Source organism: Abrus precatorius, unplaced genomic scaffold (assembly GCF_003935025.1).
Source record: "Abrus precatorius isolate BTA unplaced genomic scaffold, Abrus_2018 Scaffold10, whole genome shotgun sequence".
In the NCBI taxonomy this organism is placed as follows: domain Eukaryota; kingdom Viridiplantae; phylum Streptophyta; class Magnoliopsida; order Fabales; family Fabaceae; genus Abrus; species Abrus precatorius.
Genome location: NW_020874292.1, coordinates 18,473,878 through 18,495,576, shown reverse-complemented (window position 1 = coordinate 18,495,576; position 21,699 = coordinate 18,473,878). Strand labels below are relative to the sequence as shown.

General features: G+C 31.7%; 2 protein-coding genes across 5 annotated transcripts; one reads left to right on the top strand and one right to left on the bottom strand.

The window, feature by feature from the left end:
• The first annotated feature begins 13,195 nt into the window (after window positions 1–13,195).
• LOC113870206 (hydroxyproline O-galactosyltransferase HPGT1-like) lies at window positions 13,196–17,928 on the top strand. Of its 4 annotated transcripts, none has more exons than XM_027506814.1 (12): window positions 13,196–13,405; window positions 13,527–13,590; window positions 14,082–14,131; window positions 14,279–14,475; window positions 14,814–14,877; window positions 14,962–15,034; window positions 15,844–15,967; window positions 16,378–16,465; window positions 16,571–16,621; window positions 17,257–17,328; window positions 17,432–17,544; window positions 17,649–17,928. In XM_027506814.1, exons 1-12 carry the CDS (start codon window positions 13,329–13,331, stop codon window positions 17,654–17,656), a joined length of 981 nt encoding a protein of 326 aa, XP_027362615.1. In that variant the 5' UTR covers window positions 13,196–13,328; the 3' UTR covers window positions 17,657–17,928. The 4 variants fall into 4 exon arrangements, with proteins under 4 accessions (XP_027362615.1, XP_027362608.1, XP_027362620.1 ...); XM_027506807.1 differs by having other exon boundaries at window positions 17,634–17,741; XM_027506819.1 differs by having other exon boundaries at window positions 17,637–17,656.
• Window positions 17,929–18,515: 587 nt separating this feature from the next.
• LOC113870230 lies at window positions 18,516–21,699 on the bottom strand. The gene is made up of 5 exons (XM_027506825.1): window positions 21,512–21,699; window positions 21,349–21,401; window positions 19,794–19,958; window positions 19,491–19,592; window positions 18,516–18,872 (listed from the first exon to the last, which is right to left on the bottom strand). Exons 1-5 carry the CDS (start codon window positions 21,645–21,647, stop codon window positions 18,738–18,740), a joined length of 591 nt encoding a protein of 196 aa, XP_027362626.1. The 5' UTR covers window positions 21,648–21,699; the 3' UTR covers window positions 18,516–18,737.

The following is a 21,699-nucleotide window of genomic DNA, read 5'->3' as shown; positions in this document are numbered from 1 at the left end:
GGATATCAAACATTTGTACACTAAATATGGTAATAATTATAAATGCCTTCAAATAATTTATACGTACATAGCAAAGAATAAAACACTCCTTCTCTCAACGTTTTTATACTATACTCTTGACAATAGATATGTCCCCTTACCTTGAAGTGTATTCCGATTTTTCTCAATAACGTCTTCTTTCCACCACTTCTTAAATCGCAATCCTAACCAAATAATCACATATAAAATCATGATCAATGTTAAGACACATTAATCATCCACCCATCTACTAGTGGGTTGAAACTACTATTTTCTAATTTTCGCAAAAGTGGCTTAAGGGTCCTACAATTGTTTTTTTTATACTTTAAATGAAATAATATGAGCGTAGAGGTAATCAAAAACAATTATTTTTCCCTCTTACACTCTTAAGACAGCACCTCTAAAACAAGATTTTTGAACCCCCAAATACATTTTTAACAAAACAAAAAAACATCAAAGTCATTTATTATAAACCATAGAAGGATCAAGCAAACTACAACAAAATTTAGAAGCAAAAATTTTTGGCAAAATCTCACCCCTCATGCCATTGTTCTAGCACCCAAAAAGAGGGAGAAAATAAAAAATCCAATCGATTCAAAGTGTTCAAAATGATAAAAATAGGAGGAATAGTAAAAAAAATTTATGAACTTACTTGGAAAATCAAAAGATTAGAACCAAAGAAATTTCAAAGCCTTTGAAAGGAGAAGAAGAGCACTCCACGGCAGCCAAGAGAGAAAAATTGAGTTTGGTGAGCAGATCTTATCTTAAATAGGAAAAAGTAATAAAATAATAATATAATAATAGGATTTACACTAATTTTGTTTTGTAATTAATTGAAACAATTAGATAAAAATTATAAAATTTAAAAATAATCATGAAATATATTAAACATAATTATAAAATAATTTTTGACACTCTTGCTGTAACGCCCCAAATTTTCATTAGTTGGCTATTAGCTCTTGAATTTTAATTATTTGCTAATTTCGTCTTGCTAGTGTCGGAATAATTAGATAGATGCTGAATTTTCTATTTTTATTCACTGAGGAGAATAGTGACTTGATCTCTAAGTTTTGCATTTTAGAATAACTGCATGCAATACACTTGGCTTCGATATCATCCAAGAATTGTCCTGATTGTATTCAGCTGTACTGTCCAAAAATACCCTTGAGAATCTTGTTCAAAAAGTCATATTTTGTCTTATTTAAATTATTGAAAAATCATAATTATCATTCTTGAAAAATGTGAGATTTTGTAATTATTACGTAGATTTTGTAATCATTACGAAATATTCTATATTTATCAAAAGATTTTGTAATTACTGCTAAACGATTTTGTAATCATTACATAGATTTTGTAATCATTTCAAAATATTCTATAATCATTTCAAAAGATTTTATAATCATTTCATAAGATTTTGTAATCATTACTTAGTCCTGTAATCATTACTCCAAATCTTTACAAATCTAGTATCGGCCACTAGATTTTCATGCAAAATATTCTTGTCCCCTAAAGTGCAAACACCATGATTACCCGAATCTTCCAAAATCTAGTACCGACCACTAGAATTACATGCAAGAGATTCTTGTCTCCCGATTCGTCGGCAAAGTCATTTCGGAACTTTCTTTTCATGTCTTCCAAATTGCCGACATCATAATTTATTCTAACCAATCACATTCTCTTGAATTTAGCACCACATCAAAAGTCTCGTCCAAGTGACAACCTAGTCATGTCGCATTTTTCTCGGCCAACCAAATTTCATGCATTTGCTGTCCAAAATCTTAGCTTTGGATTTTTGTGCAAAATTTTAGAATTTGTGATATCCAAACCGTGTGCATGCAGCCTAGGGTATTCCATGCACTTAACTTGCTGAATTTTACTAACTTTGCCTACAAGCTTTCCCAAAATTTACTATTCATGCACAAAAAACCGTGACACCTCTTTCCTTGCACCAATTTACCAAATTCACTTCAGCTTTTACTCAATTAAAACCGTGTGCAGTTTTTCAGTTTGGAAGTCTTGCCAAGCAAGCCAAAATACAAATGTTAAGTGACAATTGGTCACTTAAAGCTTAAACCCTCCATATAAATAGATTTGCTAGATGAGATTAAGCCTTTTGGAAGCCAAAAACCGAGAATCTCTCTCTCTCTTCTCTCTACCTTTCTCTCACACTTCTCATCCTCTCAAAGTCTCAAATTCTCTCAAACTCTCTCAAGAAAACCGAGAGCTTCCAGCCTCTCAAACACCACAATTTCTTCATTCAAAATCACTCAAACATTTCACCCTTCCATCACTAACTTCTTCCTCCATCTTCTCTCCAATTTTCGTGTGGAAGAAACCAACTTTGGAGGAGAACTTTGAAGAGCTTGGTTGCTGTTTTTTCGGTCCAGCAAGCTCTCTTTGAAGATCCACAAAATCCAGCCCTTTCTCTCACCATTTCACACCCAAAACTCAAAGGCAAGGGGGAGTTCTCATCATTCACTCCTTTGTTTGCTTTCCTTGGTGAAAAACTATGTAAAATCTTGTAAAGGTTCCATCTTTATCTCTAATAACTTTGAACAAGCTCATTGTACCATTTGCATGTTAAATTCTACTTCATTTCTTCACTTTATTTACCTCTAAGTTTGCGGTTTATGTGAAAAGGAGGTAATCTCTCTAAAAGCTTGCATTTTGAACATTTGCATGTTGTTTACTCCTTTTGAATGTCTCGATTTTTCATTTCTTTGGATGAGTTTGTTGTTCCAATGATAATCCACCCTTGATATCAAGTAACCATGAGTTTGGAAGACAATTTCCTTCATTTGCATGTTGAGTATTTGTCTTGTACTCCATTTTATCTCTTTGAAATTTTCGGTTTCATGCTTAGATGTGTTGATTTCTCTTAAAGCTTGGAACTTTATTAAGTGCTTGCAATTTCTTCCTTGAAAATATTTTGGTTTTGCCTTTGCATGTTTGAAATCCTTGATTCCTATGAAGATCCATCTTCAAAGCCATGATCCATGAGTTTGCATGTTGTATTCCTTCAATTGCTTGTTGGATTTTCACTTGAAAATTATTTGACTCACTTTCAAAGTCTCGGTTTTGGTTTTGTGTGAAGAGATTCTTTAGAAAGTTTGAATTTTTAACCCTTGCATGTGACATCCTAACTTTGTACGAAATTTTGAGTTTGAAAGTATGTTGGAAACCTTTTGTACAAGTTTCGGTTTAGAGGTTTTCTTGGTAAATCTCTTGAGTAAACAAAAATCTACCCTTGAGACCTTAGAACCGTGAGTTTGCATGTCTTGAACACTTTGTTACCAAACTTAATTTCATAAAAAGAACTCCTTTAGTAATTTTGAGAGTTTGAATACTAAATTGCCCTTGCGTTGTCTCGGATTACACTTTTTAAACATAGTCCTTTGCTGAAAATTGAAGTACTGCACTTGGATGATGGATCCTTGTGTTTGCATGTTGATTTTTCTCTATTTCGCTTATTGTGGACTTGATGAAAAATGAGATTTTAAAGGCTGGACAGTTTTGATTGTTATGAGGAAAAAGGCTAAGATTTATATGTTTTGAAACCTTGGGACATTTGGAAAGGATTGGTATGATTCATTGTAATTAATTTCATAAAAAAGAGAAAAGGAAAATCACTTGGATGGTTTCGATTTTGACATCCAAAAGTGTTGCAAAATTTTAGAAAAATATCTTATATGTACCTTGCATTTTAAGGAAACTAAAATTGAATTTGAAAGTGTGTTGCATTGATTTGAATGCCTTGAACTGTGTGGGACTTGGTTGAGTGTGTGATTGAATGATTGATTGTAAAATTGATTGTGATTGACCTTGATGTTGCTTGGTATTGGTACTTGAAATTGGTGATGTTTGCTTGAATGAGTTGCTGAAAAAATTAGAAGTGATGTGAAATAGTGTACTATTCATGAATTGTGTTATTCCTTGAAAAACTGTGAAAAGGTTGAATTGACACTTGGTTGGAAAATTTGAATGACTTACTATTTATTATGATTATGCCAAGAAATGGCCATGTTGATAATACTACATGCATCATTTGCATCTTACTACAAAAGACTTGATGAACCAAGAGATTGTGCAGCGAAAAAATAATTATACAATGATATATTGATGTTGATCTAGAGCCCTTGAGGGCTGAATTATCAAAAAGGACCTTGGACCTAAATGGAATTATTGGGAATATTATGAATTTGACATATATTGAGTGGTTGAGTAAGTGGAGTGAAGAAACCACATATATCTTATAAGAAAAGTGTGAAAACCCGAGAGGATAGGACTTTGAACATTTGTGAACTAAGTTGATTAAGTTGGTGGTATAGAAAGAACCTAAGTTTGATTGATCTTCCCTAATAAAGAGAGAAAAACTGAGAGGTAACACCCTTAGATTATTGTGAATTAACTTGTTTAATTGATGGTTTAGAGAGGAGTTAAGTTTTATGAATTGTACTTTTATGGAGAGAAAAACCGAGAGGAAGAAATCAAGAGAGCAAGAGTTTGAGTTGAATGATTTATGGTTTAGAAGGTGTTAGAGATTGATGGAAATAAATGTAATGGTTAGGATGAACTTGAATGGCGAGATTGCAAGGATTGAGAAATGGGATTGTACTAAATTGAAAGAGAGATTGGACTTGAAATGTGAAAGAAAAAGTGAATTGAGAAAGAGGAAATGAATCAAGAAGGCTTGAATGAATTGCCTATGTTATGGTCCAATATATTATATGCTGCACTAAAATTATCCATGAGTGGCAAAATATAAAACCATGAGACTATGAATCTATGATGAAAGATCTATTCTAAGCTATGAGTTCCAGAAACTATATTACTTTGAACTACTATGAACTCATTGAAATTGCTATGAAACTCATGGAATCTATCTATCTATGCTACTATGAAACTCATGGAATCTATCCATGCTACTGTGAAACACATGGAATCTATCCATGCCACTATGAAACTCATGGAATCTATCCATGCCACTGTGAAACTCATGGAATCTATCCATGCTACTAAGCCCTGTGATGGCTTCTATTATATTCTACTGTGCCTAGCCTCTAAGTGACTACATGAAATGAGAAAACTATCAAAGAAAACTAAAAAATATCATTTCATGCATCATACTATTATTTTGAACGACTTGGAGGCATTACCGCGGCACAGCTTGGAGGTGTTGTAGGTTCGGTCCCGAGTAGATCTATTGGGGGTGGCAAAAAAGGGGAGAATAGTCGACCTAAGTGGCAACAGTGATACGCCTCTGTGGCCGGGTCGTGACCTATTGCAAACCTTAGCCAAACCTGACAAGGACCGCATATTCTATGGTCGTCGAGGTCCATTCCCAAAGAGACCCATCTTGGGCCAAACACCAATGGTGTTCTAATAAAGCTAATTGTTGCTTCTATTCTATTCTACTGTGCCAATCTAAATGCAGGGAATTGAGTCCTCCGATCGCCTCATGACTTGAATCTATCTATGAGACTCTATGGTAAAAGTTGGGCAAGTCGCCAGTCATAGAGTGATGGGATCCCCATGCATCATTTGCATGTTATTAACACATGAGTGACTCTATGGATGAGATCAAAACCTGCATTCATGCATCATATGCATTACTATTAGGGATGATTGAATATTTGTGAGATTTGTTATGATTATGATTACAATTATCTCCCTATTATATGATTGAACCTTTGATGATGCTGAATGTGGATTGTTAGATTGAGATGTGACTGTACGCCGCCTTCCTTGGGGTATGGCTATATATGATGTTTGTGTTTGGAGAACTCACCCCTTGTTTGTGTTGTTTCGTATCGCTTTCCTTTTATCTATATAGATGAACACAAACAAGGTGAAGGCATGGAACCTACCTTCTGAGGAGGATACCTACTACTTGTTCATCCCTCGCGCTGCTGAAGGGATCGAGGAGAATGATAAAGATCCCACTTCTACTTTTAGTTTTTCTTCCCCTACTTCTTCTGAGGAGTTGAATCCCATTAGGGATTACCCTCCTCATGACTGATGTTTTATTTGCTTATGTATTAGGGGAACTGCTCTTAGGAAGTCTGGTCTTATTCTGTTATGTTTTGTATTTGGATAATGCTAATCGTCTTTAATTATGACTAAGTACTTGACTATGCTGCCAAACTGATATTTAATATATCGAGGTATATAATATTATGAGCTGTGTCTATTCTTACTCTATTATGCTGTTGAGATTGATATGTAGAATGATAATTAGCTATGGTATGGTTAGATTTTGAATAGATATGTATATTAACTCTCTTTTTCCAGAAAAAGGGAACCTATACTTATATTTCTATGTATGAAGAAAAAAAAAATTTACCAGATTTTGGTGTTTTCTGAGTTACTACATTAATAAAGTGATATCAGAGCTTTAGTATTAGAAGGGTCGTTATACTTGCCCTTTTAATTTGTGTCAAAAAAATATTTTTTTACACGCAAATCTCTACTTACACGTATAACTAATTTACTTAAAACTAACCAAAAAAATCTAAAAACTCAAAAATTATCAAAAAAATTATTTTTATACTCCAAATAATGTTTCTAACCAAAATATTATTTTTAATTAATTTTTAAAAATAAAATGCTATTTTTAGTCTCAAAACAATTTTAACTGGTATAAATGGACACTTTTTGAAACTTAAAATTTTAAAATTAAAAATTACAAAACATTTCTTAAAAATATACTTAACAATTTTATCTAAAGCATCTCATGTTAATTCTATCTCTACTTTCTCCAAAAAATTTGAGAACTATACTTTAACTTATAACTACATTAACAAATTAATTAACTGTTTAGTAAAATGAGGATGTTGCAGTACTGTTGTTCTAAACTTTTTTTATTAGGGATCTACGGATCCAAATTAGATATTATGATGTAATTTTGGATTTGGATTTTGAGATTTTAATTGAATTGAGTATTTGATTCTGTTCTTAATGCAGTTGTGAATTAATCCTTCATTCAATTGAACTTAAAGGAATTTTCATCAATGAAAATTTAGTTTATTTCTCATATCTAAATCCTATGCCTAGGTTATTGGAATCTTAGGAATAAGTATCATAATCTAGTAATCCTATAATTTCCAGAACTTAATACAATATTTGATAGAATTTCACCTAAGGAATTATGAAGGTTTAATTAGGTATTAGGATCATTGAGGCAATGAATTGTCCTTTGGTTAAAGAAGTGATATAATATTTTGTATATGATAGAATAGACACTCATCCTTACTATTATTTTCAGGAAAACAGGATGACAGAGCCTCAGGAAAGCGTAAGACTAGTAAATAGATCAGTACATAATAGGCTTAATTATGTATTTAATGAACATTAAAGATTATGTTATTTTAAATTTGCTGTTCTTGTTGAAGATGTACCTAGAACCTTTATTATGTTAGAGATGAATTTCTTTTATAGTATCCCTTTTAATTTTCTTAGGAGTAAAAACAATAGACCCTATGTATCTATATCTATAGTGGTATTGTTAGAACTCCAGCAGCCCTCACCTATCTATTTTCATATCATGACCATGACTATCTTGGAAGATCGTCTAGATGAACCTGTGAGCAGGTGACTAGCACAAAGGTCACAGCTGATTCAGACGATCGTTACCTTGGATCAGACGATGACCTTGATTTTGAAGATTTGACAGACATAGAGAGTTGGCATGGAATCGAGAACTACTCTGGGACTTAAATTTTCATATATGTTATAATTATTTTAGTTATGTAGATATTATTTTAAGTCTCATATATTCTGACAAACAGTTTCTAAATTATTATACTTGATATATAAAGTGTATGTTCAACTTCTCAAATTGAAAATTTGATTATGGTTATTATAGTCTTTAAATGTATTGTTGTTTCCATTAATATTGCATGTATAGAGAAATTTTGTTTATAACAAACCTATTTATAAAGTGAGTTTTATTAACTTGTTATAATAAGATTTATCGTATGGGAAAATGACATTTTTATCCTAATTCAAAATAAAGAATGCAATTTTTATATTTTAAAATTTTAAGATATTACGCAGACTCTCACTTGAGTGAGCTCAATCTTGTTTACGTGAGCTAATTCTCACCTGAGCGATAATACCAGATAGTGGTTCTCTAAGCTTTTTCTGCTATACTTGCTTGAGCGAGGGCCAATCTCTCTTGAGCAAAATGATGTTCAGAGAGTTGGATGTTTTTCCTGTGAGTCCTCGCCTTAATGACTCATCTCGCTTAGGCTAGATCTTTGCTTACCTGAGCAAGATCACTCTCGCCTGGGCAAGGTGACAGTTGGACTGAGTTTATCCCATTCTCGCTTGAGCGAGAATAACCTGAAATCTTATGGTTCTGGACGCTCAGTCTTGCTTAAGCACGACCCCTTACACATACTTCTACCAAAACACCTAAAAATTATTCCCAAACACATCTTAACACCATGTAATGTGAAACAATTTATCAGTTAATCAAATAAATAAAAAAGAGGGTGTTACAATTAAGAACTACTCTCAAAATTTCAAATTGAAGAGTCATAAGGGTATTTTAAAGAACGGTTCAACTTTTAACCGCTTTCTGAAGTCAATATTTTGAAGAGTAGTTCCACCTAGAACTACTTTCTAATCTATACTTTTGACAGCAATTCCATGTGAAACTACTCTCAAGTCTTCACTTTTAAGAGCAATTCCACGGAAACCTCCAAAGTCAAGTTCTAAGTTGAAATGCTCTTTAAAGTTTAGGAAAATTTTGGCATATTTTTTTAATAGCTTCACATTATTAGAAATTTTCTTACACTTGATGGACCATAAATAAATAATTTAGAAATAGTTGAGAACATTTTAGTATTCTAAATATAGTTGATATTCTAGAATTTCAGACCAAATCAGTACAGTGTATATTACAATTAACATTTTTTCAACTAATTAAATTAGGAACAATTAAATATCCCAAAATAAAAAAATAACAAAACATTATAGAAAAGATTGAAATTAATACAATTACATTGAACCACAATGAATAATGGAAAAAACATATACAATTGCAAATTGTCTTAAGTATATGTATTTTACTCATTAAAAAGTTACTAAAAATCTATTATACTTAATGTGTCATTCAAATATTTATGGTACAAATATGCATATCACTCTTTTTGTACTTGGTGAATCCTACTATGAGGAAATGTTGGGAATCGAAACTCTGAAAAATACTAAAGACATAACTAAATACACAAAGTCAAATTAAATAGAAATTGAGGTAGAATTTAAGTAAAACAAATTCAAAATATTATGTAATTTTGGATATGGACTCCTTACATTAACTGAGATTATAGTTTGTCTATGGGGCAAAATATCTCTAATGAAGAGACATAGATAATATCCATAGTCATCGTTATTTGTTTGCTTATGACACTTTGTGGAAGAAAACAACATAAAAGTATTCATTAACTCAAAATTATAGATATTGTAATAACTAACAAGTTAAAAGCATTTGGGAAAAATATACATGTATAGTGTGACCTATCGTGTTTGATGCATCTTCATCCTAAAGACCTAAACTCGCCTTTCTACTCGATATGTGATAAGGACACTAAGAAATAAATGAAAGAAACATGTTACAATTCAAAACACATTCATATATAGTAGTGTATTGAATTATATGCTTAATTGTTAAAAAAGTTTTGCATATATGGTTGATTCTTAAGCTGCTGGTGAAGATAATTGCAATAGCATGCTCAATCGCAATTTAATAAACTCCTTCACTCCATCTTCATATTCTTATTCAAATGATCAACTATCATCCAATTTTGATCCATATTTGCACCAACTACATATACGACAATGTCTTTTTTTTCTCTCACATGGTAGGGTCCTATTCCATTTAAGAATAAAGTTTTTCATGCGTTAATTAGCATTTCCTGCTTAAACTTTTGTATTTAAAATTTTGGTAGCATTTTGTATTAATCTCTTAGTACACAACTTGAATGTGGTATCATTTACCTTAAAGAAGCATGCATCAAGAGACAATAACACTTGTACCAAACCAAAATTTTATCAAGTATAACATAAGATTTTAAGAAGTATTTGCTAATTATTTAATGAAAAACTTTGTTCAAAATTGTCCAACTTAAACTATTGGACATTCAAAATAACGATTTCCTCAATCATTGTTTTCAATCTCAAACAAGAAACTAAGGTTTCACTAAAATTTTGAATTCAAATCATAAATTCTAATGTACACTTACATTACATTTCACATGCATTCACAACATTTCATAAAGTATAACAAATTGCAATGTCATGTGTTTCATCAAACAACAAAACATACCACAAATTTATTTTTATGGCCTAGTTTCTTTAGGAATTATTTTCTAATTTCACTTGGTTTCGTTACAATTAAATTTGTACCTAGGTCCTAAATATAGCTTCAAACTTTAAATCTAACCTTATTATTGGCCTCACTCTTGCTAGCTTAGTCATCCCACATGTTTGTCAGTAAGTGCTCTGCTTTAGTTATCAAAACATTCACCAATCTTAACTTGCTTCTCTTATTCGATTATGAACTTTTCATTTAGAGAATCAATTATGTTAAACTTGCAAGTCTTCCTTTAATTGTGAGACTTTGTAAGTGTATTTATTTATTCTGAAGTTTGTGCTTTATTTATGTTACATTCTTATCTATTCCATAGTTTGTCCTAAGGTAATCACTTCCCATTTATCAACTTTTAATTTTTTTGCAATATGAATAAGTACATGACCTGTTATATTAAAATATTGCAAACTAAGGAGTTATCATTGATTTTCTATCTAAGGCAATCCTAATTAGGTTCATGGATGCAGCAGATATATGAGGGACAACCACATATTTTGCCAGAAATGAAACACACATACACAAAATTACTAGCTAAATTTCTGTCAGTTGCAAAACAATCATTTATCATAGTCAAGTAACTTTCAACGATATCACATTATAAAAAATCCAGTAGGAATCATAAATTCCTAATTATAAGGAAATACCAAAAACTCAAGATAAAAACCTATGCAAATGTTTTTGACCTCTTACAGGTGAATAATGGAGGGATGGAGTAGGAAGCATTAGCACAACGTCAATGGCAAACACAATGGAACGAGACAAGCTTCACATAGAAAAGCGGAAGAATATAGAAGTGAACACGAGGAAAAGGGAAAGAGGGTTAGGGTTTAATTTGAAATTATACTTTAGAGAGCAGTTAGGCAATAACCGCTCTCCAATCTGCATTTTTTAAAGCAGTTCCACATGTTAATAGCTCTCTAAAATTTTGAGAGTGATTTCATATGTCAACTGCTCTATAAAATAAAGGCATTAGAGAGCAACTATTAAGTAACCACTCTCCAAGTGATCTTTAGAGAGTGGTTTCCATTAAAATACTAAAAGAAGTAGACATTATAAAACAGTTAAATGTTAACTACTCTCTAAGTGTCTTATTAAAGAGCAGTTTCTATTAACTGCTTTACAAATTCACAGTCTATAAGCTCCTTTCTAGCGTAATGGCTTAGTCAAAAACTGAGGATATCTTCCACAAATACATTGGATAGTCATATACGATAGGAAAGTTATTAACATTGGGACAGTCTTTGACCTCTATAGAAATGAAAATTATGTATAATTTAATAATGTCTCTTATCAAAACATGTACATGGTTAGCAATTAGAAATCTCAAATTCTTAGTCACTCATCATTAAGTGAACTAAAAATAATGTTTTTGTTTCGACAATCCAATAAAATATTGTTGAAAAAAAGTTAATTTATTCTCAAAATTATGTCCAAGATTAGATAAAAAAAGAAAGTTAATAATTTTTTTATATTTTTAAATGCTTAAACTAAATCATAAATAAAATTTATGGTTAAGAAATCCCATTGATTCAATATTATCTCCTTTTATCTTTAAAATAAATTACTGCTATTTTTTTCAAACTATTAAAAGTAAATACCTATTTTTAGATTGTATTAGTTATTAAATTATTTATATACTACTACTTCCGGTCTTTTTTATAAGAAAAAAATAGAGCATTTTATTGGTCTTTATTATAATAAACAAATGATAGATTTATGATACATTAATTGTTAAATTTCTTTTATATCTTTTTTTTATTAGTATCATTAAATATATAAATTACTAACTATATCATTTAATATCATGGGTATTCTTATAATAAAATTTATATTTATAAAAAGCATAACTAACTTAATTGTTTTTCTTGTTTCTGGTGATTTAATCTTTTATTTTTTATAAAAAAATTAAAAATAGTACTAATTTAATCTTTAGTTTCTGCTGAAAGTAGTAATATTTATTATAACATTTGTGGTAACAACACATTCCCTTCTTATCTGTATAAATGGTAATATATGAGTAGCAAATATTATCAATATTTTAATAATTTTTCGGGTAGGAGTAATTCTTGAATATGTGTCCCTTAATACCCACTACACTTACAAGAAGAGCAGATAAAAAAAATTAAATTAAAAGTGGATATCTATGGTAAAAGTACTTTTTATCCCTGACGAATTTTTATTTGCAAACATCCGTAGATTCAGATAATTTTGTCATCATTGTATGAGTGACCACTTTATTTCTATGGTTCAATGGATCAAGAGTAACAGGCTATCACATCTATATTGTCAAGGATTAATATTTTATGTTATACAAAAAGTTCTTAAAAAGATAAATTTAGTAAATTATAAAAATAAAGTATGTTAATCAATAATTAAATTAATATTATTTTTAAATATTTTTTATATTAATAACTAAATGATTTGAGATTTATTAAATTTACATAGAAAAACACTTAATGTACCAAAAATATACATAGGAAAAAATTTGAAAAAAAAGAGTTCACTCTTGAGTGTGAACACTAAACTTTTGGTGCGCAAAATATTATTAACATATTCAATTAAATCAATAAATTATAAAATTATATATATATATCACTCTTCGACAAGTATAGTCAAAATAACGATTAAAAATAGAATGATTTTTTCCCAAAAACAAAAAACATTTTATGAAAAAATAATAGTAATGCATGCTACCATAATTTTCCTATAAAGAAAGAAGTTATTATTTCAACAATTATATGATATGTGAGGTACGTAGAGGCAAGTGTAGGTGACTTTGGTGAGCAGCACCCATTACTGAAAGCCCAACACCAACCACACTCTGTCGCGTCCTCATATCTCTTCTTGCTTCTATCTCACTGCACTCCCTGCATTTTAATTTCACACGAGAAATTTGATCCAAAAAGTTAAGGGATCCAGCAATTCGTTTTCCATTATGCCTCATCGCTCTTCGATGCCTTCTCTCCTCATTTACATGTTGGCTACTTTTGCCTCTTTCTACGTCGCTGGAAGGTTCACTCTTCTTCTGTCATTGCTCTGTTTTGCACGTTTTAATTGTGTTCATTCTCTGTTTCAGTGTTTCTTCTGTTTTACCACGACAACATTAACGCAATTTAACTCTCTTCTTCATCAGATTATGGCAGAACACCGAGGACAGGATTTATCTCATAAAGGAGCTTGATAAGTTTACTGGGCAGGTAACTATTGAATTTGTTTATTATTAAAATAATTTATACACACATTATTATTATTATTATTATTATTATTATATGTTGAACTTTTGATTGGTTAAAATTAATGAATTTCCTTTATCTGTTAATTCATAATTATTTATTTCGTTTGGTTTTTTAAACAAATAGGTCTATTCATAAATAGATTCCTATGTACCTGTTTCTGATTATACCTATTTGTTTACTTTGCTAGCGTCATAAATCTGTTGAATATGTGCTTGCATTGTTATCGTGATTTTGAATTTAGTATCATTTTGATTAAGGACTCAATTGTAGTTACTCAAGTTTAGATTACTGCTTTTGGAATGAACTAGAAAGACAGCGAATGTGTTAGGGACATCATCATGTTGAAATTTAACACGTCATTTTTCAAATTAAGATTAAGACATTGTTTTACATCTCTGCTTCCGTTTGTGGCTTGCTAAGTTAACCAATAATCACATGTTTTTTTCGTATAGGGACAATCTTCATTATCAGTGGACGATACATTGAAAATCATAGCCTGCAGGTAAATTAAATTAAAAAGTAATCTTTTCAAATGAGACCAGAAAAGAATAGTCAGTTACCAACTGATTTAACTATTAATGTCCCATTGATGTTCTTAACTTTCTTAGTTTTTTTCCGTGCCCTTAACGTGGAATCACATGATGGTTAGGGAGCAACATAAGAAGCTTGATGCCCTTGAGATGGAACTTGCTACAGCTAGACAAGAGGGCTTTGTTTCAAATCACGTTATAGAGGCTAATAATGGGACGTACTCTAAGAAAAAGCCATTGGTAGTTATTGGAATATTTACAAAGTTTGGCGGCCAAAACAATAGAGAAGCAATTCGTAAAGCATGGATGGGAGTTGGTAAGTATATTAATTGCTTACTCTTGCTTGGTATCATAAACTAGTAATATTATGAATATGAATAACTCTAAGACAAAATATCTAGTCTTAATCTTCTTGATACAGTTGTCTAGGTGTTTATCCTCATGATCTGAACAACTTCAATAATCTTAATCATGAATTTTCGTCTTTCCCCAACAAAAATGATTAATTTGGAAAGCTAATTCACTTTACTTCTATCAACTCATATTGAGAAGAATTTGTATCATCCTATGAATCCTACTATTTATTGTTCTGTTTTCTTATAGATAAAAGAAGGAAGATTTGCGTAAGAATGCTTGATAGCATTAACTTTGCAGGTGCAGCTTTGAAGAAAATGGAAGATAGAAAGGGTATTATCACACGATTTGTTATTGGAAGAAGGTTTGAATTCTTATTTTTAGAATTATTCTCTTCTGGTTTGGAGGGGAGGGTAATCCTTTCTTGTGAATATATGTAATTTTGTAGTGCAAATCGTGGGGACAATCTGGATAGGGACATCGATCGTGAGAATTGGCAGAATAATGACTTTCTAATTCTTGTATGTATAATTAATTCAAAAAATTTGCTTTCTTGATATGCTTTTGAATTTTTCTTTATTAAGATATGACATGTTTTATAAGATACACAGTTTTTGGAAATACGGCTCCAGTTTTTCCGTACAAGTACGAGTTTTCTATCTTCTGGTTTTAAAAAAAATTATCCTCCTGGATACATCAGAAAAGAATTTAATAATGCCTGTGACCATGTAAAAGTTGAATCAACCCAAGTTGATTAAAGTTGGACTAGAACAGGAATTTTACCACCAAGAGCTATGTTGCAATTTCTGTTCGTGTAAATAGATACTGCACTAACCGTCAATACCTATACTTAAGTTTTCAATGTAATTAGATTTCATATTGTATTAATGGTTTTTCTGTTGTGTGTCTAACACACAATAAGAAATTAATAAATAGTAAATTTTTATCGAAAATTATTTAGTATTAATAAAAGCTTACTATACATATGGTCTTATTATATTCCCTTTGGTACATGTTAGAAAAACCGTTGTATAATACATGGAAGGTACTATACGGTTAAGTGGTTAACCATTCTAATTTTGAGTTGCTCCAATTTGAGATATGATAAGCTCGAGATTCCTTCTGAACATGAACAATATTTCTTATATTAAAGCTTGTCCTCAAATGGCAAGCAAATATGAACTTTTTTTATAGTTGGGCAGTACAGTTACTTAACCTGCTAGGTTCTCATAATGTTTTTTCTGTTTATAGTGACTCACCGTGAGTGGAGAACAAGGCTCAAACAGCGTAAGCTAATTGGTTAACCCTCTTCAACACTTTCTGTTTACAGGATGATCATGTGGAAGCAAATGAGGAGCTTCCCAAGAAGTCTAAATTGTTCTTTGCTCGTGCGGTAAATAAATGGGATGCTGACTTTTATGCTAAAGTCAATGATGATGTTTATGTAAACATTGGTTAGTTTTTCTTTGAATGGATGAAGTGATAATTGTTCAACTGCCATTTACTTAATATTTTAGGCTCAGATCTGCAAATCTTCAGACTACTGTCACCATAGATACTTGTAACAAGCTCCTTTTACCTCTTAATTATAGAACTATATGGCTAAAAATAATTCTATGGATCAGATTAATTGACTCTAATGTATAAACAGTGCAAAACCCCCCATTTAAATCATTCAGAATCACCTTGTAGGATATACTTGTATTTATAATACTACATCTTGCATTAGATTATTAGTTACTGTTTCTGAAAGTTGAATTATGTGTTGCAATTAACAAGTTGTTTTCTTCTAACTAAATTTAGGCTTTCCAAATCCATTTTTGGTGTCTATACTCTTGCAGCTTACTTGTTTCTTCCTGAGCAGATGCCTTGGGAGCTACACTTACAACTCATTTGGACAAACCTCGTGTTTACATAGGTTGCATGAAATCAGGAAAAGTTTTCTCTGAACCGTGAGCCTCTTCATGGATTACAGCTTTTTAAAATGTCAAGTGATTATAGAAAAAGGGCATTCTATAGTTTTCGTTCCATTGACTCTGAAATCTGAATTTTAACAGGAACCATAAATGGCATGAGCCTGAATGGTGGAAATTTGGTGACAAAAAAACGTAAGCAACCAGTAGTTTCTACTTCAGAGTGAACAGTTGCATGAAATTCACTGCACATCAAACTTAATTTACTAAGTCATCATCCACAGAGTATTGGAAGAGTATGGAATAGTTTGACGTTGATCTATGATGATATTATGAAAATTAGATATGTTGCATGATGTTAACATATTTTACTTTTGCTTGTCAAACAGTCTTTAATCTTGGGCAAATCACATTCATTCTTTTCTGAGGTTTCATAAAATTTCACCAGAAATTTTTCCCTTTCTTAACATTACTTTGACCTCCCTTAATTCATAAAACTGTATAAGAAATCAAGAAGAGACCTATGTTATTGAGAAGGAAATACAATGTTATGTGACTTACGTCGTTATATAAATTAAAGGAATTTCGTTAAGAAAAAGGGAAACCTATCAGTGAAATTTTATTAAATCCCGAGGAGTGTGAGTGTAAAATTCCCTTAATCTTAAATGCTAAGCTGAGCTTTTAAACGAAGCTAGCAAACAAGTTGAATTCCCACTTGCCTAATTTTGGTCACTACACATGATGCATTGATGGGTACCTTTTACATATATTTCATGACACTTATTTTTATCTCCTCTTAAAACAATGATTAAATCTCTTTTGTCGAACAGATATTTTCGTCATGCATCAGGAGAGATGTATGTCATATCAAAAGCATTAGCAAAATTCATTTCAACAAACAAGTAAGACACTTTTTTTGCTGTAGTAATTAAGCTACTGTAGTTATTGTTGATGCAACTCAAGATTGAATCTTGAATATAATCAATATATACTTTGGATTGTCAGATCAATTCTTCGTACATATGCCCATGCTGACATTACTGCTGGATCCTGGTTTATTGGGCTTGATGTGAAGCATGTTGATGAACAGAAGTTTTGTTGCTCATCTGGATCAGCAGGTCTCTCTCTCTCTCTCTCTCTCTCTCTTTGTGAATCAAATTCAGTTACAAACATATCAAGAAGATGGAAAATCATCTTCGTTTTTCAGGAGCGCTGTGTTCAGGTGTTTAGAGGTTATTATTGCGGTGTCTGAGAAGACCATTAGGGGGACCAAAGTGCCTGCTGGTTCCTAAATTCAACAGTCTCTACCCACAAGTTATTAACAAAGGTTATAACAGCTTACATTTCGTCGAGTGCTGCTACTTTTTCCCCCATGAACCACGCTCGCGTTCTGTGAGCAAATCTGCATGAGTGTGAATTATGGTCAAATTCAGATCAATATTGCAGCAGTAATTTGCATTTAGAAACTGTACACATTAGACATGAAACTCACTTGTCAAATCCTTGGGAGTTATAAGTGATTATAATATTGAGTTTAATTTCATCAATTATAAAGCATATGATGCAAAAATTTTGTCTAAAGACAATCGGACGATAGTTTAAGAACTTAAAGAAAAGTTTTCAAATTCCTAAATGTTTGTAATTTTCAAACGTATTAGTTCCTTTTCTTTCAAAGTTTCTGTTGGGAAATATATCCTTGTTTCTTTTACGTGTATTAGAGGATGGAATAAAAAAGAAAATTGAAAGATATCTTAAAATGAATCAAAAAGTGAAATATTATTATAAATGAAGATCAGCGATGCAGTAATTTTATTCTGCTTGCTTTCCATATCATACCAGATGCCGATTCCATTTATAGTTATGTACAACAAACGTTCATCTTAGTTTAGTCCATCTACCTTCTCTAAAATTCTTTCCTACGATTCTACACTCAAATAAGCATTTCTTCCTTTAAATTCTCTCTCTACATCATCGTCCTTATTTGGTTACCAACAACATAAGCACTTCAGTTGCTCCACGTCTATCAGAATGGACGAAGTTACCATGGTCTAAGATAACAGTAATAATTTTTAATAAAGACATTTCTTTTCTAAAATTATAGTAATAGCAGGACAATAACAAAATATATGTTATACGGTTTAACTTGTTCTCAAAACAAAACATCCAAACAAGATCTCCAACAACTAAAATAAGAGGGGCAGCTTTATAGACAATAAAATTACACATCCTATATTTGATTTATTTATTACTGTACAAGGTCACCAATCTATTATTTATCAATAAATGATAAACAAAACATGCTTCAGGATTCTCATGATGAACCGTTAAGAAAATGTGATAATGCTTTGTCCGTATCATTGTCATACATAACCAAGGCTTCGACAACGCTGGTCGATGAAAATCCCATGTCACGTAGAAGGGTATAGCCCTTAACAAATTCCTGGATCTTCAAAATGAATAACGCAATAGGTTAGTAAATTATTTAAGCATGGTATATTGTGATACATCTTCTGTCAGCTAGTACTACTAGAATTTGCAGCTAATCAACATATCTATTAAATGATTTCATCAGGGAAAAATTCCAGAAACCCTCTCATGCCCAGAAAAACCTTTTCTTCAATTATATGGATGACAGGTTAGTTTATTTGAACCAGAAGCAAAGCCAGAAGTCTACTTCACTAAGAACTTTTAGACCTCTTTCATTTAAGTTTAAATCACATTATCTATTGTGTATTGACAATAGACATTTGTAAATAAAAGTAAATATATACTTCCCCCTTCCCAACACAGAGGAAAAGGGAGGTCAGAAGCAGTAGCAGAAGATAACCAGATCAGGAAAGACATAAGCAAAGTTGTATGAACTGTTTATGAAGGGAAGAACATTTGAGTCTTTCTACTCTGATTTATAATTTAGAAAGTATTTATTAAGTACGAACAGAAAAAATATATCTGAAGTATCTTATTAGTTATTACTCAGAATTCAGAAACATAATGATCTTATTTTTCAGAAATGTTGTCATTATAACCGTAAGTCCATAACAAGATTCAGGGATCAAGAACATACCCTGGTTGGATTATCACCATAATTTGCAACAGCAATGGGAACAGCCTCTCGGCTGAGCCCCATGGCAATATATTTGCTCACAATGGGATCTGAAACAGAAATCTGGAAGAAAAACAATATTTGAGAATTGGAAGTAGTCAAAGACTTGTCTACATAGAGAAAAACAATTTATTGCCAAGCTTATCATGGACTAGCATATAATAACACTATAAACTCTACATAATAAATTTGTAAAAAAAAATAACCCAAGCTACATGTGCAACAGAATAAATTGGAACTCTCTCCAAAGCAACAGGAAGTTACCTTTGGTGATGGTGATTCAGTAACCTTAGTTGGAAGATTTTCCATCCCAAACTTGCTCCAATTTGGGTTTTCCTTATTTGCTTCAGCAAGAACTTTTCTCTCCAATCCAAAATCAAACTGGAAGTTGCTACGTGGAATATCTCCAGAATGTGGTAACAAATGAGGCTACAACATTGAAGAAACCACAACTATCAAAACAGATCCAAGCCAAAGGCAAACAATACAAAGCTTGCATAGTTTTATACATGGCAAGGGACAGAACAATAAAAAATGAAACTGAGTGATAAAATAGGTTCTTAACGGCAAGCCATATTGGGTTAATACTTAATAATTGAATAAACAACCATATAATTAACTTCTCACGCTAACTGAACCATAATACACCTTAGGAAAGCTATCTTATAAGCATAGTAATGAATAGCAAGCTAGAGTAGCACTATAGCATTGTTAAAGCATGGAGCAGTAACTGGGCACTACAGGGTTGCTGTTGTGGAGCATTCTCATCGTCATGGCTGGTGACCAATCATGACTCTGTTGTGAATGATAACAGTGTTAAATGGGTTACAAAAACCCAAAATTTTCCCTGCCCACATGTCATTTGGGCCTTTTTTAGTGATAAAATGGACATTTTGTCCTTACTTAAACCTAGAAACCTTAATTTTCTCAACCCCATTCAGCAACAAATGCAACACCCTTCCTCTCTAGGACTAAGAGGTGAAGCATAAGCAATGGAACCGGTCAAGTAAGCTGTTAACCAACATAAAATTAACTCATGGAAAGAATATTAATATAAGAAATGGCAACAATACTTACACTTTATAGTATGAGATAGGATCCATTGACACTAGGTGTAAAACTTGAACATTTACACCACTTAATAACTTTTCATATTATATTAACTTCGTAATCATGTATATCAAATTTCATATGATTTGGACATTTGTAAATATGTTATCTAAAATTTGATATTACTTATATTTTAAAAGGATATTATCCGTTAAAATAAAGTAACATGATAAAGAACCTATTGATTTTATTTTTGAATGAAAGTTTATAAAGTTAACCTATTTGATAAGAACCTTTAAACCAACTGTTAAAATGATTAATCTCGTACTCTATTAGAAGTTATTAAGTGGTGTAAGTATTCAAATTTGATACTTAGTATCACTTGATCCTCTCTCTTATAGTATATCAAGAGCAATTGAAAAGAAAAAAAAGTTCAAATGGGTAGTCAACTAATCACTGATGGAAACCAGTGCCAAATGATCATCACAAAGGAAACATGCTCATTAAAAATTGCACTTAATTAAATGCAAATTGCAGCTCATTCACGCACAAGCATTGAGGATCAAAGGCAAACAAGTAAAGGATTCAACAATTTACAGTTAGGAAGAGGTTTAAAATCGCTTCTTTTCTGAAAAACTAATATATTATTTTTTAATAGCTCTCTCATTTGGGAAAAGTAATAATATTTTTCCGAAATAAATTGAAGCAAACTGAAGACTTTCTGAATTTCCACAAATGAAGTTTTACAGGGAACGAAAGCAAATCTTACCGGCGGAGTGATCCTATATTCTGGCTTTAGGAAAACCCTAATGCCCAATCCCGCTGCAAATTCCAAAGGGCAAAAAAGTGACGATGCAATCAATCAATAATTATGTATAAAAAAAAGTGAGAACTAAATAGGTTTATGTACGGAAAAGAAGGGAGAGAATTACGAGAAGAGGAAGGGGCAGAAGAGTGATGATGGTGTGAGGGGCGAGGAGCGTGAGGGGAGATCTTGGGGTACATGGCCTGAGAAGAAGATGATGATGAGTTGTAGGGTGGAGGCCTCGTCATGAAATCATAGTCCATCACTTTACGCAACAACAACACTAAATTTTGCCAAGCCAAAGGAAGGAACGAA